Source organism: Salvia splendens, chromosome 1 (genome assembly GCF_004379255.2).
Source record: "Salvia splendens isolate huo1 chromosome 1, SspV2, whole genome shotgun sequence".
Lineage (NCBI taxonomy): Eukaryota > Viridiplantae > Streptophyta > Magnoliopsida > Lamiales > Lamiaceae > Salvia > Salvia splendens.
In genome coordinates this window covers 33,279,024-33,295,786 of record NC_056032.1, presented here as the reverse complement: position 1 = coordinate 33,295,786, position 16,763 = coordinate 33,279,024, and the positions used below count along the sequence as shown (strand labels likewise).

At 38.9% G+C, this 16,763-nt stretch overlaps 2 protein-coding genes across 5 annotated transcripts; one reads left to right on the top strand and one right to left on the bottom strand.

Moving 5' to 3' along the window:
• The first annotated feature begins 673 nt into the window (after positions 1-673).
• LOC121747641 (conserved oligomeric Golgi complex subunit 1-like) lies at positions 674-7,190 on the top strand. 3 transcript variants are annotated; one of them, XM_042141727.1, is made up of 7 exons: positions 674-1,022; positions 1,284-3,506; positions 3,723-3,920; positions 4,276-4,550; positions 5,164-5,343; positions 5,559-5,730; positions 6,573-7,190. In XM_042141727.1, the coding sequence occupies exons 2-7, from the start codon at positions 1,305-1,307 to the stop codon at positions 6,708-6,710; spliced, it is 3,165 nt and encodes a 1,054-aa protein (XP_041997661.1). In that variant the 5' UTR covers positions 674-1,022; positions 1,284-1,304; the 3' UTR covers positions 6,711-7,190. The 3 variants fall into 3 exon arrangements, with proteins under 3 accessions (XP_041997661.1, XP_041997667.1, XP_041997654.1); XM_042141733.1 differs by having other exon boundaries at positions 674-1,026; XM_042141720.1 differs by having other exon boundaries at positions 675-1,022; positions 1,299-3,506.
• Positions 7,191-8,944: 1,754 nt separating this feature from the next.
• On the bottom strand, positions 8,945-11,630 carry LOC121747627 (B3 domain-containing protein At2g36080-like). 2 transcript variants are annotated; one of them, XM_042141702.1, is made up of 3 exons: positions 10,774-11,630; positions 10,452-10,666; positions 8,945-9,460 (listed from the first exon to the last, which is right to left on the bottom strand). In XM_042141702.1, the coding sequence occupies exons 1-3, from the start codon at positions 11,267-11,269 to the stop codon at positions 9,440-9,442; spliced, it is 732 nt and encodes a 243-aa protein (XP_041997636.1). In that variant the 5' UTR covers positions 11,270-11,630; the 3' UTR covers positions 8,945-9,439. The 2 variants fall into 2 exon arrangements, with proteins under 2 accessions (XP_041997636.1, XP_041997643.1); XM_042141709.1 differs by having other exon boundaries at positions 8,945-9,457; positions 10,774-11,628.
• Between the last annotated feature and the right edge of the window lie 5,133 nt (positions 11,631-16,763).

Here is a 16,763-nt window from a genome sequence, read left to right as displayed (position 1 = left end):
CTCCATAAAGTTGTTACATAAACCAAAAAGTTACTACTCCCTCTGTCTCCAAAGAGTATGAACATTTGTTTCGACACGGATTTTAATGTATAATGGGAAAACTAAGAGAGATAGAAAGAAAAAGTTTTAAAGTATTGTTAGTATAGAATGAGTCCTACCTCACTAGAGATAAATGAGATTCCAAAATTAAAAAGTTCATATTTTTCAGGGACGGAGGGAGTACAATGGAGAAAATGTAACAATTTTTGAAATCCTTTTTTAGTCATAGTAAAAGGAAAGAAAACCACCATGCACACAAAAATAATACTACCTCCGTCCCACAAGAATATGCACTATTTCATTTTTAGTCCGTCCCACAAGAATATGCACTTTCTAATTTTGGAACTCTTTTATCTCTAATAAGCTAAGACACATTCTTCACTAACAATACTTTAATTACTTTTGTCTCAACCTCTCTTTTACTTTATCAATTTTGCATTAAAATCCATGCTGAATTCAAAGTACATATATTTTTTTAGGACTGAGAGAGTGAAGTCTTCCGGTTAACAACTTGTTTAGTGAAAACACAAGATCCAAATATATCTTTCTCATCATTTTAATGTAACGAGGCCCGGAATGCTGTTTCCAGCATTCACAATATGACCCCACACACACACTTTTCAACCCTCAAACCTTCACCATATGATGCACCCGTAGCCCGATAGTTTAGACAAGTGTACGCCTGCAACAACTCTCTATCTCAACATAGTAGCAGTAGTTTTCACTCTCGATTCACCCCAATACGAATCTAAAATCATCAAATTTATTCTTCATCTTTCTCCTCCTCGGTCAATATTATCTACCAAGTTAAGAATTTCAATACAACTCAGAATTGCTCTCTTTTTTAACTTGCAACAGCTATAACTGATCGATTACGATCGCAATGGCATTGCTGTGGTAGCTACTGGATCCAATTTCTGGCCGCTTATTGCCGATCCATTGATCGAGGAAATCGGTTGCTCAGGATCACCCAATTTCAAATTGTAGGTTCAGTTCCACCCCTTTCGTCGCTTCCCGTCCTTCTAGATTTCGGAATTGCATTCAATTTATTACTTGCTCATTTTCAGGGTTAAACCCTGAAAAATCTTCTTCTCTAACTTGATCAGAATTCTGCATCTTATACATGATTTTCAGGATTTGATTTAGCAATTATACGTATGTGAATAATGTACTGCTAAGAAATTTCTTAAGAGTTGTGCTGAATTCGGGCTTTTTGTTGTATTTATCGTTGTTTATTCTCCTAGTTGATCCATTTCTAGGCAAAAATGGCCACTACACCCACCCAAGCCCGCCTTGCTACCGGTGGTGTTCCTTGGAATCAGGATGCTGAGTCATTGTTCAGGATGAAGCCCATTTCGGAAATCCGAAATGTGGAGGCGACCACCAGGAAGCAGATCCAGGAGAAGAGCGAGGAGCTCCGCCAATTGGTTGGTAATCGCTACCGAGATCTTATTGATTCTGCTGATTCCATTGTCGCCATGAAGTCCACTGGTGAGTCCATTGCTGCGAATATCTCGTCCATCCACGATTCCATCCTCTACTCGCTGTCTTCCTCTGATGTTCCGAGGTCCCCTCATGACTATCTTAAGCCCGTGGGAGCCCATGATTATGGAATTGCCTGCCGTGTCAAGTACCTTGTGGACACCCCAGAAAACATTTGGGGTTGCCTTGATGAATCTATGTTCCTTGAATCCTCTGCCCGTTACATCCGAGCAAAACATGTGCATATCAACTTGCTAAACTCTAGGGAGAAAAAGAATATCCAATCAACTTTCCCTCTGTTGCAGCACCAGTGGCAAATAGTAGAAGGCTTCAAGGTTCAGATTTCTCAGAGGGGTCGTGAAAGATTGCTGGATCAGAGTGGGGATCTTGGGATCCGGGCTTTTGCTGATGCATTGGCTGCTATTGCCATCATAGATGAACTTACACCAAACCAGGTTTTGACTCTGTTCATAGATTCAAGAAAATCAATCATGTCACAGAAGTTAAGTTCATGTTGTCGTGATGCCAATGCAGATGGCTCTGAAGTAATTTCTGTCTTCTGTTACATTCTAAGGATAATTCAGATTACTATATGCCAAGTTGGGGAATTGTTCTTGCAAGTATTGAATGATATGCCTTTGTTCTATAAAACCGTTCTGGACACCCCACCTGCTTCTCAGTTGTTTGGGGGCATACCAAACCCTGACGAGGAAGTTAAACTGTGGAATTTATTCAAGGAAAAGCTGGAGTCGAGCATGATATTGCTTGGTCGAGATTTTATTTCCAGCACTTGTTCTGATTGGCTGAGAAATTGTGGGAAGGAGATCACGAGCAAGATTAATGGATGTTACTTGATTGATGTAATTGGCAGTGGTTATGACCTCTCATTGGCTGAGAAGTTGATAAGGGAGACAATGGATGGTAAACAGGCTTTGGAAGGCAGTTTAGAGTGGTTGAAGAGCGTTTTTGGGTCTGAAATTGAGTTACCGTGGAAAAGGACACGTGAGCTTGTACTAGGTGAAGATTCTGATATATGGAATGACATATTTGAACATGCTTTTGTTCAGAGGATGAAAGGGATCATAGACTTGCGATTTAATGAATTAAATGGGGATGTTAACGTCGTGGAGTCTGTCCGAGCAATAGCAAAACCTTCTACTGATCATGCTGATTCTCTAGATTACTTAAATAAATTCCAGAATGGTGGTGGGGTTTGGTTTATGACACCAAATGGTAGAAAGCCAGGCTCTACTCCGGGCTCCAAATCACACCAGCCCCAAGAAAGTGATTTCCACAGCTGTCTCAGCTCTTATTTTGGCCCTGAAGTAAGCCGGATTAAAGTTGCTGTCGATAATTGCTGTCAAAATGTTCTACAGGATCTCTTAAGTTTCCTTGAGTCCCCTAATGCACACCATAGATTAAAGGACTTGTCACCTTACGTGCAGAACAAGTGTTATGAAAGCCTTTCAACCATACTAATGCAACTGAAGAATGAGCTCGACTGCCTATATGGTGACTTAGAAAATAAAAATAAAGATGATGCTTCCAAGCATTCTCCTGCAATACTTGTTGAGAGATCATTATTCATCGGGAGACTTCTCTTTGCATTTCAGAAGCATGCTAAACATATCCCTGTGATACTTGGTTCACCTAGGTCATGGATAGGTGAAGTAATGACTGCTGTCTCTAGTCCATCCCCCATTGGATTGAAACATGCTAGGGTGGCAACTGACTCAGAAGTGATAGATAGTCCTGGAAGAAGAACTCCTGATTCCAGCAGGAAACAGACTTCTCTGGTAGCGACCGCTTTATTTGGAACAGATGATAAGTCGAGCTCACAACTTCAAGAACTACGACAGACAAATCAAGATCTTTGTATCAGAGCTTACAACCTGTGGATATCATGGGTTTCTGATGAACTTGCAACTATATTCTCAAGAAACCTCGATGGGGATGATGCATTGTCATCATATGCACCAGTCAGAGTAAGTGACTTTCTTGAAAACCATAACATCTGGTCCTCCTATCCAATGAGAGGTTTAAATCTCTTATAGTTATAGGCTTGTAGTCATGGGGCTTATGTGAATCTTCATTACACGAATGAATATTTCAAAACATGTAAATCAAAGTAACATTTTATGTTAAAGATACAACATAAGAAGGTAATTTGATGTTCTAAATTGTTTCCAATTATATGACAGGGTTGGGAGGATACTGTAGTTAAGCAGCAAGAACAATCGACTGAAAGCCAGTCTGAGATGAGGATCTCTCTCCCTTCGATGCCTTCTTTGTATGTGACATCAATTTTATTTTATGCATGTGAAGAGGTTCATCGTGTTGGTGGCCATGTGCTTGATAAGCAAATTCTGCAGAACTTCGCAAAAAGGCTTTTTGATAAGGTATGCAGTGACTCTTTTGTTAGGCTATATATTTGGGGGCCGCTTTGTAATGTAACTTTGGGGTTTTGCCTTGTAAGAATTTATTTTTTCTGAGGGGGGAGAAGAGGACTAGCTCGAAATATCTATAGTCGTTTAGCATGTTGCTCAAATGATGCGCAAAAATACACTGCATTCTTAGGCCTGTCCTCCTCATCTGAATTCAAAATCTTGTGACCTATTTGTGAACAGACTGGTTTCTATATGCTCATCTGCAAAATGACAAGTCTACTTCCTAAATGATGCTTATTTAGTTTTTATTTTATTTTATTTTGATTACTGAGCTGTCATTGTAATAACATTCATTATTCTTGCATAGGTTGTTAGGATTTATGAGGATTTTCTGTTAGCCGAAGAAGGTCGTGGGTCTCAAGTATCAGAGAAAGGTGTTCTACAAGTTTTATTTGATTTAAAATTTGCTGCTGATATTCTGTCTGGGGGTTATCTGAATCCAAATGAAGGGCTTTCTGAAACCCCAAAAACTCCTTTTAGAAGGAAGCAGAGAGCACCACAACCCAATTCAGTTGTATCAGAGCATACAAAACAGCTGGTTAACCGCCTTTCTCAGAGGCTAGATCCCATTGACTGGCTCACGTAAGTTGTAGGAAATATGACCTCTTTCCAAGGGATTTCCTTAAAATATATCAAGAGTGGCTGATTGAATTGTTTGCTTATCCCTTGTGGTCATTGTGATACTCACATTGAAATACTACATGGAAGAAAACATTTTTAAAGATATCAAACAATTTTTTTATACAATACTTCAAAGCAGGTGTGATTTTGTGGTGGGGATTGGGGGAATATATTGTATCATTCTGCAGGTTTTTTTTATCATTGTCATGCTTGCACTGTTGAACTTTTATGTGCACAAGAATCTGTTACTTGCTATTTAGTACTCCCCTATACCAAAGAAGATATCACACTTTCCTTTTTAGTTTGTCCCACAAAAGATGGCATGTTTCCTTTTTTCAGAAAAAGTTCTCTCACATCAATATATAAAAATATATTTTCTATCTCCACTTAACACACAACATCTCCTAAAATCTCGTGCCGTCACCCAAGTGTGACATCTTATGGGACGGAGGGAGTACTACTTCATAGGACCAGGACTATGTTGTTTTGTTTCTCCCACACTGGAATATTTCATTTTGTAATTTATACCTGTAACTATTGGCCTATCTTACTGAGTTATTTTAATATATCTAAGGTATGAGCCATATCTGAGGGAGAATGAGAGACAGGCATACCTTAGGCATGCTGTCCTCTTTGGATTCTTTGTGCAACTTAATAGGATGCATATGGACACTGTGCAAAAGCTCCCTACCAATTCAGAATCAAATATCATGCGCTGCTCCACAGTACCTCGTTTCAAATATCTTCCTATCAGGTGGTCAACATTCTCTTTCATGGAAATACTTTACTCGTTCATGTTCATGGATCCATTTGCATCAATATTCGTTTTCTATGATATTAAACTTTAACTTTGACTAGCGGGTTTTATTTCAATTTGCCAACATCCTCTTGTTGCCTCCCAGTTTATATTTGAATACTTCCCTTGCCAGTTGCTTTACTGAATATTTCTAAGCTTTGTATATCATGCAGTGCTCCAGCATTGTCTGCAAGAAACGCAGTGAGGACATCAACATCTACGGACGATGTATACTCGAGAAATTCCTGGAAGAGTTTCACAAATGATGATATAACCCGGAAAAGTGATGTAGAGGATGACTCGAGTTTGGGGGTGGCTGCGCCATTTTTGAAGTCCTTCATGCAGGTGCAGTTTCTAATCCTTGGTGCCTAGTCTTGGATAATTTCATGTTTTGGTTTGTGCATCATTATAAGAATGTAATGCCAACATTCCCCATAGTTTCGCCTGGGTAGTACTCCCTCCGTCCGACAAGTAAATACTCATCACACTTACTTTTTACTACTTTTGGTAATGGACCCAACATTCCACTAACTCATTCCACTCACATTTTATTATGAAACTAATATAAAAAAGTAGGACCCACATTCCACTAACTTTTTCCACTCACTTTCCTTTATGTTTCTTAAAACCCGTGCCGAGACGACTTGTGACAATTAATGGCAGATGGAGGGTGTAATAATTTTGGTCATTTGGACCTTATAATAAACTGTGACACTGGTAGTTTTGAATTATTTTTTTTCCATTTTTGTTCTCGATGCCTCCATTAATCTAGAGTCTAGACTAGGCACTTACTGATGGACTGACATCAGTTGCTCTTTATAAAAATAATTTGCAAGTCTGATTTTCAATTCTTTCTGCAGCTATACATTGGTTTGATAGAAAGTAGTAACTTCCCTATAAGCCACACTGCATTTAATACATGTGCTGTAAACTTGAGCTAGTAGTCGATGTTATTTTTTCACTAATTGCTATACATGCATAACTCATTGGTTTCACATGATAACATTTCTTGTTACAAGACAACTCTAATAACTCTTATCTATAGACTTCCAGTTTTGCCACACAGTGTTAATTTGTTCTCTGCTTCTTTTGTGGTTGGTCTAATATTTTGATTTACTAGAACTGATTTGGTGTCAGAGGATATCCCTTCCCATCTGAGCTGAGGAAATTTATGTTGATTTTTTCAGGTTGGTAGCAGATTTGGTGAGAGCATAAGGCTTGGATCAATATTAACAGATGGACAAGTGGGAAGGTTTGGTGACATGTTGCCTGCTCAAGCGGCTGGGCTACTTTCGTCCTTCACAGCTGGGAGATCAGATTCTTGACTTAATGCCTCCATGGATCCTTGAGAAGTGCCAACCAGACACAATTGTTTTACCAATTCCCATCACTGGAGAACAGCATAAAGCTAATCTGATCCGTTACAATGGAGCCCCAGTAGTTGCCAATTTCTGGTAAGTGATCAAAGTATAAATCATTTGAATGTCTGATGTTACTATCAAATGCCAGATTCATTCTATCCACGCTGTTCTCGAGATATATTATGGATTGAGTTACTCTACTTTTGCATACATTTCACAACTTTCAAGCATGTAGAAGTACAGAACTGCTCGACTCTTGTAGTTAGTATTCAAATGTAGTTCTGGCGTTTTTTGTTATTTTTATTGTTTATTATTTTTTTTATCACTGAGAGGATCATGAAATGATTATTAGGTGTTGTAAAAATTGTTTCATGGCTGCAGTGACGTTTTGATTCTCACACATCTATGCAAATGCACCTATTAGTAAAAGAGTTCTCTTTTAAAGAACTAGGTGCAACTCTTGAAATTCACTTTACATCGTTTTTTATAATACTACTATTGTTTTTATGATAGCAATATTTGAAATAGTTTTTATATCAATTGTTTCTGTAATTAATTTTATTTGACTAAATTAACTTGATGGTACAATTTAAATTATATTAATCTGAACTGTTTTTTTCAACAATTTTTTGATGGAAGAATATGAGATTTTATTTGACATTTTGTGCAAATTAAGTCGATGGATCAAAAAATTCTGAAAAGCAAGAAGAAAACAAAATGTTATAATATTGTTTTGTAGTAAGTACTTGTTGCTATGATCTTCTAGATCTAGACTACAGCAAAAATATGGAACCATTTTTTCAGATGTGTGGGATCATAACCTTAGATTATTTATATATAGCATATAAGACAATTTATTTTCTATTTTGTCCTTTACAAATAAAAAATCTCATATGGTATGTATCTATATTTATTTTTATAATAAAGTAAATATACTTTTAAGCCAAACTTAATCTTTAATGAATCACTTTTATTGAATAACTGGAAGCCCAAAATTCCAAGACTGTAATTGCATATGATAGAGGTGCACAAATTCTCCGATGTTCCTGTAGCTCGTCTTGTTTATCTTATCAAATGGTGTATGGTCCATCCAGACCCAGTCTCCAACTAGCCCTAGGGGAGGCTACTGAAATAAGTCACCTCTCTTTTAGATGGCACTGGTCCATGCAGTCTCCAATTAGTGGAGTCTTTATCTTTGTTATGAATTGGCCGAGCTCTTTTTCTATTGCCTGAATATTCCTTGAGTTAAGGTTAAGGGGACCATACTGTACTACCAGTTTTGAGTTCAAATCATGGAGTATTATGCTATTCTTATCATGTGTTTTATACCACTCTCTCGTCTCGGTTAAAATGACATACTTTTTAGTCGACACAATTTTAGGAATTGTTGATTAATGTGTTTAATTGAAGAGAGAAAAAATTTGTGTAAATATTAAATGGAGAGAGAAAAGAGAGTAGAATAATTTTAATTGGAGGGAAAAAAGTGATTGGGTGAATTAATTTTAGTGAGAAAGTTATTTATTCTTTCTAAAAGTAGAAATATAACATTTTATTGAGACAAACTAAAAATAAAAGTGTATCATCGAGCAATTCTGAAAAAAGGAGTGTCTATCAAGGTGCCACTACTTGGGTTGTTGTTCTCAAGGCTCTAAAGAGTAAAGACCAATTCTGAAAAAAGGAAAATCGAGATTATTAGATGAACAAAGGCACTTTTTTATAGTTTTTACTAGACGTTTATTGATAGACAAATATTGAGATGAACGGTAATTCTGAAGATGGCAAATCTTGTTTACTTATATGTTCTGGGTCCATAGAATAATAGTAACACTCACATTTTCACTAACTATTCCACCACATTTGGATCTCCTCGCTATCATCATCTTTGAAATTTAACCTATGTTTAATAGTTTTGTACATTATGGTGTCATTCGTATAATTATTTATCTAGAAATAAGTTGTGAGATTATTTTAGTTGGAGAATGTGACTATTATAATTCATTATCATATAAATATCCATCTAAAAAATTAAATTGTTTAACTCAATCTCATAAACTATACATAATACTATAGACATTCAATTATAAGATATAATCTTTTAAACTGAACAAAGTCTGCAAGTTGGAGTTGTATTTGGGTCATGATGAATCATACTCGCATAATAGAATTAAAGACTTAACAACGCACTTCAAAGATAGATATTACTTGGCAAAAGATTGTAGTTCTACCATTCTATTATAGTCTAATGTAAATAATTATAGACATGCATGCTGAGAAAAATACAGAAATTTCCAAAAACAAAGGTATCAAGTTATGGCAGAGGGCAGAAAATGGTAATTCCCTCCCCATGTTTGCAACCTATATGGCCATGTCCATCCACTTCTAAATTATGATGAAAAATCCCCAGCCAGAATCACTAAATTCCCACATGGATCTGCTCCAATCTTCTTCACTCCCTTGATTGCAAATGCATGCCCCTTTTCTCTATGCATTTACTTATAGTGTGTGTGTGTTGAAGTGGGACCCGTCTCTCTAGTCTCTTTCCATCTTTACTTTCTCAATTTTGATTTTTCGATTTGCACCTCGGGGTTTTCAGATCACTTTTCTAACATACCCAGAAAATCTGGGATGTTGATCTTTTTTTTTTCTTTTCCAATTTCCAAATATTGTTGAGGCGACGTCACATCATGGAGATCTTATCCTTGCCGATATACCTGCTGAATCCATAAAGCTATCATTATTACCATAGATTTCTATTTAATATAGTACTCCACCTAGCTATGACATGATAGTCTTTTGATGATAAGCATGCAATTCAGCCCCATACCTGTGGTGGACCACACCCAAATTTAACTCATATTCCTATAAATTATACTCTATGCACTTAAATTCATGCCAAATATCTCACTCCACGTCAAAAACGTTAGTGAATGTCAAGTCGTTATTATCATTGTCATGTAATTAACATAAGATTTATACTCCATAAATTATAATCAAGAAAACCCCTGACTCAAACTAAAATTGATATCCTACGTGTCACACTTTTAACTAGTTAGAAATTTCAAAAAGACCAAGAAAAAAAGTTATATGTTGGCTTTATCTAGTGATTCTGTATTATATTAATTAATAATGGTACACAGAACCTAATTTTATTAAGGTTGAAATATAGCTGAAAGTAGACAAGTTGAGAAATATTTAAGGTCCATAAAAGTGGCAGATCTGTTGACTCGAATAATATATGTGTTGGGTTTTCTCAAAGTATGAGCCTAATTTCCACCATTTCTTACGGTGGACCACAGACCTAACACGCTGCAACATTTTCCACACAATTGATGTGATGATACAAAACTATGTTGAAACATTTGGCATTCACATATAAATGCATTCCCATTTAGTTTCCCCTTTTTACACGATTCCTCATCATCATCATCATCATCATCGATTATTCATATGTAATATTCGAATTAACCCAAACGATATGTACATAAGTTAGGCCCACTCTATGCTCTTTTTATATTAACAAAAGCGTATCAGAATTAGGAGTAATCCTGTGATAGTAAAAAACTAATCTAGGCTAGGCAGATGGGAATTAAGAAATTAGTGTGGCTGTTCCACTCCAGTAGAGGAAACAGCAAAATCAAAGTGGGAAATTGGAGCATTGACATCTCATATTTCTCATCCCTGACCCTAATAAAATATTTGGCTTACCGTGTGATTATGATTTGAATAATAATAATAATAATAGGGAGATTGTTGTTGACCCTGACCCTGACCCTGGCTCGATCCAATCCCCTCTGATACTGATACTGATTCTGATTCTGATTCCTCAGTTTGGCACTCCAAGTTCACTCCGAACAGCCTCAGCGTCTTGGAATTCCCATTCGATGTCTGCTGCTTCTCGTGACATCCACCACCACCACCACCTGTGTTCATTCATTATCAATCTATCTCTACACACGTTGATGCTTATGGAATGGATGCCTGATTTCAATTTCAAAATTTGTGAAATGAGAGAATGATGAACAAACACCTTGAGATTGGAAATGGAGAGAATTAGTGTGTTGTTGGATTTGATAAGGGTGAGCAGGATAAATCATCCTGCAGCCAGGCTGAGAATCGGAAGTCCTCCGCCTCCAGCCGATGAAGAAGCGGCCGGTGTCGAGGCGGTGGCGGGCGAAGACGACGACGTCGCCGGCATCGAGGCGCTTCTCCTTGACGAAGCGGCTCCAGCCCTTGGTGAGGACGTAGCTCTGACTGCTGTTCCAGTACGAGTACCGAAACAGCCACGATTTGCCCAATTCGTCCTCGAACCCTAGCAGCAAGCCGCTGCTGCTCAGGGGGAAGTGCTTCTCCGCGTGCTGCTTCGGTATGACCAGCCGATTCAGCTTCCCGACGTCGCTCGGCGTCAGCGGCTTCTCGAACAGCCTTTCCGCCGCGGATTCGTCGTCGCCATTGTTGAGGTCGATGGCCGCCGCGGGGTAGTGGTTGATGGAGGCTTTTGCAGGTGGTGAAATTGAATCAGACATTGTGCAGTGTGGCCACCGATGGGGTTCTGGAAGCTAAGCAGCTCTTCTGCACAGAAGCGGCGGTTCATTGACATTTTAATTACAAGGAACACAGAGTATATAATGATAATGATATTGATATTGATATTGTTTGTCTCTCTCACACACGAATACGGAATACACACACGAATACGGAATACACATATCTTGTTTTGGTCTGATGTAATTTGTATAGTAGCAGCAGCAGCAGCAGCAATTGTTTAAGGTTGTTGTTGAGGGTTGCGTGGGTGAATGCAAAAATCAATCATTAAAATCAGTGCAATACACTACAGTGTGCAACTTTACAAGGCAACACGGAAATTATGTCATGACGCCAAACCAACTGATTTTGCCCTCACTTTATGTTACTCCTACTCCTATTCCTATTTCAAATAAATTCATATCCACATTTCTACGTTAAATTATTGCTATTTTTAATCCATATAGCAGCGCCTACTATTCAATCTCTACGACGCTTGCCATGTTACTGTGTTGCCAGATCCTGTTGTGGCCCCCACTCAGGTCCAAACCTTCCTACTTAGGTGGTAATTAATCTCTGTTTTCTATTCCTTTTGTATTTTTCGAATTACTGATCCTGACCAAGTAAGGATAAAATCATGTTTAACTTTGTTTTACTATTCATGCATCAGTGAGTGCATCATTTCCTAAATAAAATTTCATACTATGCATTATATACAGATCACACACGACCTGGTCGACAATTGGAAAACTATACTTATTAATTTATGTACTAGTATGTACAATTCTATGTTACTCGATTATTGGAACCATTAAATACCGTGTAACAATAATTATAGTAACTAATTTTCCGCACATTTGGAATTAATATATTGAACTACCTAAGTTGTAGAATTTAACGCCTAGTCCTTTTTAGTCGGAAGTGCATTCTACGATACGACATCTTAGAAAATTTAATTTGACCATGTGACCATGTCCAATTTCACAGTACTTCATTTTTAAAAATTACTTGCTAGTAGTATCTTCTTACTCAAGCAAGGTTATTATCAACACCTAAATTACTAAGTTAGTTTGAATTAAGTGTTGCTATTTTCAACAAAAACTTACGAAATAATATCATCATGAACGAATAATTAGTAGGACAATCCAAAAGGCAATACGAAACATAGAGAGTATGTATATGTGCTTATTAATAAAGTTGTTGAACTCTTAAAAAATTTCTCAGAGTGTATGTGTTTATCGAGTATATGTGTAACATTTAGAGAAACACGTATATATCGTATGTATTTGTGTGTGCTTTCAAATAAATATAGACACCTACTCCCATGACCTACAAAGTCGACACTTGATATAATTCGAAAAAGGGATATGGTCTCCCAAATTTTGAGATAGGTCGTGGTGGGGGACCTAGATTTGTCTATACTGCTTCAATTTAAATTTATTTACACCCTCTATCACTTATTCCTTAGACTAGGTTTAAATTGAGATATTTGTTTTCTTTTATTATATATATGGTCATACTTAACTAGATGGCTTAGAGCATCTCCAGTGGCGGACGTCCAGCTCGGACGTCGGCAATGGGCGACCGGACGTCCGCCATTGTGGAAAATAAGGTCGGATACGCCCATGCAGGTAGGACGTCGCACGTCCTCGGATATCCGCGGGACGTCCGAGTCTACGGGCACCATTGTTGGGGGGGTGGGGGGGGGGGGGGGGGGGGGCTCGGACATCCGGTCGGACGTCTGGTTTTTTTTTTTTTGATTTTTTTTTGAACTCTATATATACGTCTCGTTGAACTTCATTTCATTCGCACCACTTGTGTTAACAAGTTTCTCTCTTCTTTTTACTACAAATTTCATTTCTACTTTTATTATGTAATTTTTCCTTTTATTATGTAATTTTTATTCGAGTAGGTGGGACTATGTATTTTTTTCTTTTTTCCCTTTTATTATGTAACTTTTCCGTATGTCCGAGTCGGACATCTATGTATTACATAATTTTCCCGTATTCCGTGTCAAAATTATAATTCCGTTAAATAATTGTGATTTATTTTATTGCGGGAAGTCCTAGTGGGAAGGGCGATGGGAAGGGCGGATTATGCAGGGGAAGTCCTAGTGATGTGGCAGTGGGATGGGAAGTCCTAGTGACGTGGCAGGATGTATTTTTGGGAAGTCCTAGTGGATGTCCGAGTGGGACGGGCAACCACTGGAGATGCTCTTAGTTCCCATTGTTTCCCTCGCAAGATGCACCTCAATCTTAATAATTTTTTTTGTTTCGGATGGTTGCTAATTCAACTTTTTTACTAATACACACTCAAATGGTCACACCTACATCAACATATTACCTAAGTAGCTAATTAAAAAGATAATGTTGTCGATACATGTTATAGTTCTTTTTTACGTTAAGTGACAAGGAACAATGCCCATTTATAATTTCAATATTATTCGGATTTTATTTTCACCTAATTCCAGTGATTGCTTTCTTTAGCAATAAACAAAAAGTTATATTGGTGATACCTTTCCTAATTTAATCAGATAGATAATAATAAAAACTAATGTGTTGACAAAAATATAAATATATACAAAACGAGAATCCGTTTATTAGAAGAAGAGATAAGGTGAATGTATACAAATAAACCGAGGGAGGAGTACTACTATTTTTTTATTACTACTACTATTTATGTGTTCGTGTTTAAATTATGTCCTCACAATGTCAAATTTTAATTTCCATGAGCCCCATATTTCTATGTCACACTCTCATCTCTGTCTGTCCCCATTTAGTATTTATTTTGTGGTTTTATCATTTTCATTGGATACATCCAGCTATTATGTTATGACCAAGTACAAGCTTATTCATTTCAAATAGTAGTAATAATTTATTCTTTATTCGTAATGACGTAATACCAGTTAGTGCCTAGTGGTGTTTACTATTCTGATTCGTTTCGGAGTTTTCGTGGTTTTTTTAAATTAATATGATGAATACAATATAAAAATAGAATACAACATCAAATCTATAATAATAAATATTACTCTCTCCATTCCACCTTAATTGAGCTATTTCATTTTCTACCTCTGTATTAGTTTTTATACTGTTAGTAACCGTGGCGTGTGTGACGTGTGTCATACTGTCACTTACTGTGAGCTGATAGAAATGTTCGCTTCTATTTTTTTTAAAAAATTGTTACTATTTTGTAGATTAAAATTGCTTATAAATGTGTGATTACATAATTAAAAAAAAGCAAGCGTATGCATATTAACATATCTGATACCAGATCATATAGATTAAATATTCTTCGCCTGTCGCACATTGGTATCTGTTAATTTTGAATCTTTAAATAAGATACTATACGTGAAATTACGAGGAACAAGTTTTTGAAACCAATTATTTGATGTTTCACAATAATTAATTGTTAGGTGGTATCTTACATTATTAATTTAGAGAATCATGATTCAAGCAGTAACAGTCAACAGTGCAATGTACTAACAAACATTGTAGTCGGGACCAAGAACAATGTACGTAATCCAAAGGCTGATTAGCATCCCCACTTTTTAATGTATAAAAGTACTATATTTTGATTAATAATTCCATAATTAATTGCAGGGAACATTAGAGTCATATTATAAATATATTTTATTTAAGGTGCCACTAATTTCGGGATTCATACCGTAAATGATATTCAGTGTCAACGATTAATTGATACTCCATATGTAGAGTCTTGGTGTTTCGCACAATGCCTTTTGGGGTTGTTAAAAGATTCACCATTTTAATTTTAGGTAACTCTTAGAGCATCTCCAATGGCGGACGTCCAGTCGGACGTCCGCGACGGGCGACCGGGACGTCCGCCATTGTGGCGTCGAAGGTCGGATACGGACGTCCCGTGAGGACGTCGCGTGTCCTCGGACGTGCGGGCGACGGGCGGGCGGACGTCCGCCACTGTGGACTGGGTCGGACGTCCGGTGATTAATTTTTTTTTAAACTCTATATATACGGCTCGTTGAACTTCATTTCATTCGCACCACTTGTGTTAACAAGTTTCTCTCTTCTTTTACTACATATTTCATTTCTACTTAATGGAGAACGATAGGAACTCCCCTGCCACGAGCGAGTCGCAGACTCCGGCGTTTCCCATCGACCTGGAGGGAAACGTTAGCGGAAATGCGACAACAGATAGGTGGAATGGGTGGGATGATGTCCTCTTATATGTACAATTGGATGGGTGGGATGGGTGGTATGATGCCCAGGGCTGCGGGGATGGGGGGCATGACCCCAAATATGATGATGCCGGGGCCGGGGATGGCGATGGGGGGCATGACCCCAAATATGATGGGGATGGGTGGGATGATGCCGGGGATGATGGCGGGGATGATGCCGGGGGGAGGGGGTGGCAGGGGCCCACAAGCGGACGATGTCTATCGGCCAGTTATCGATATGACTGATACCCCCTCCACTTATGTTCCGGAGACTCAGTTCACCAGCTTGGAAACTTTCTCTTTAGAGGAGTTGGGGCTATCTCCGGTCAGGGAGACTCCAGGCAGGGGGAAGGGACGTGGCAAGGGCAAGGGGAAAGCCCCGGGCTCTTCCTCGCGAACGGTGGCAGAGGAGGAGGATGAGGATGAGACGGGAAAAAGGACGGTATGGAGCCCGTGGGAAAATGTCGCGCTTGCGAAGGCTTGGGTTTCAGTAGTCGAGGATCCCTATGTCGGTGCCAACCAACATATTGACAGACTGTGGTATCGCATCGCTGAAGCCTACCACACACACAAACCGGCTGGGGCGAAGCGTCGCGTTCCCAAACAGTGCCGGAAACAGTGGGAGCGGTTGAGGCCTAAGCTTAGTCGATTTGCGGGCCTCTACCAAAACAATCTCCGCCAGGCAAACAGCGGTATGTCCGAGGAGGATGTCCGGAACCGTGCCTTTGCTCAGTACCCCGACAGAGCCTTGAAGTTCAAACAATTCGATCAGTGGGAGGCCTTTCTCGTGGTGAAGGATTCCCCAAAGTTTTGTGGGGGAGTCGAATCGGGCTGGGCGAAGTGGACGAAGATCAACGCTTCTGGTGAATACAGCAGCAGTGCTGGTTCGCACGAGCTTCCAGAAGCAGACGAAGTGTCCCCGCTACCTCAATCAGACTCTCGCCGTCGTCGTCGCCCGGTTGGGTAAAAGGCTGCGCAGCGGAGGGCTAGGGGAAGCAGCAGCGGGTCGTTCGAGGTCCAATCGGAGGCCCCTGCTCCCCCAGAAGATATCGACCGACTCGCCCGCGCGCAGTTAACGACTAGCTTGGTCCGGACCATGCATAGGTGGCATAGCACGACAGATCCTGTGTACAAAAGGATGTTGAAGGATGTCATCGATGGATGTCGGCGCGATTTGGGCATGCCACCCATTGGAGATGATGGCGCCGAGATTAGCGGCGGGGACGGCGAGGGCGGCACGGGCGACGGCGGGGGCGGCACGGAAGACGAGGAGTGAGCCGAGTCAAAAATTTTATTATGTAATTTTT

What these genes read in the sequence shown, in the direction of transcription:
- LOC121747641 (XM_042141727.1), top strand. Translation starts at nt 1,305, where the DNA reads ATGGCCACTACACCCACCCAAGCCCGCCTTGCTACCGGTGGTGTTCCT. An exon ending in CAAAAAGGCTTTTTGATAAG is followed by an intron (nt 3,921 to 4,275) that starts GTATGCAGTGAC and finishes ATTCTTGCATAG; the next exon opens with GTTGTTAGGATTTATGAGGA. An exon ending in TTTTGAAGTCCTTCATGCAG is followed by an intron (nt 5,731 to 6,572) that starts GTGCAGTTTCTA and finishes TGATTTTTTCAG; the next exon opens with GTTGGTAGCAGATTTGGTGA.
- LOC121747627 (XM_042141702.1), bottom strand. Translation starts at nt 11,269, where the DNA reads ATGTCTGATTCAATTTCACCACCTGCAAAAGCCTCCATCAACCACTAC. An exon ending in TCTCCATTTCCAATCTCAAG is followed by an intron (nt 10,667 to 10,773) that starts GTGTTTGTTCAT and finishes GAATGAACACAG; the next exon opens with GTGGTGGTGGTGGTGGATGT. An exon ending in ATTCAAATCATAATCACACG is followed by an intron (nt 9,461 to 10,451) that starts GTAAGCCAAATA and finishes TTATGGATTCAG; the next exon opens with CAGGTATATCGGCAAGGATA.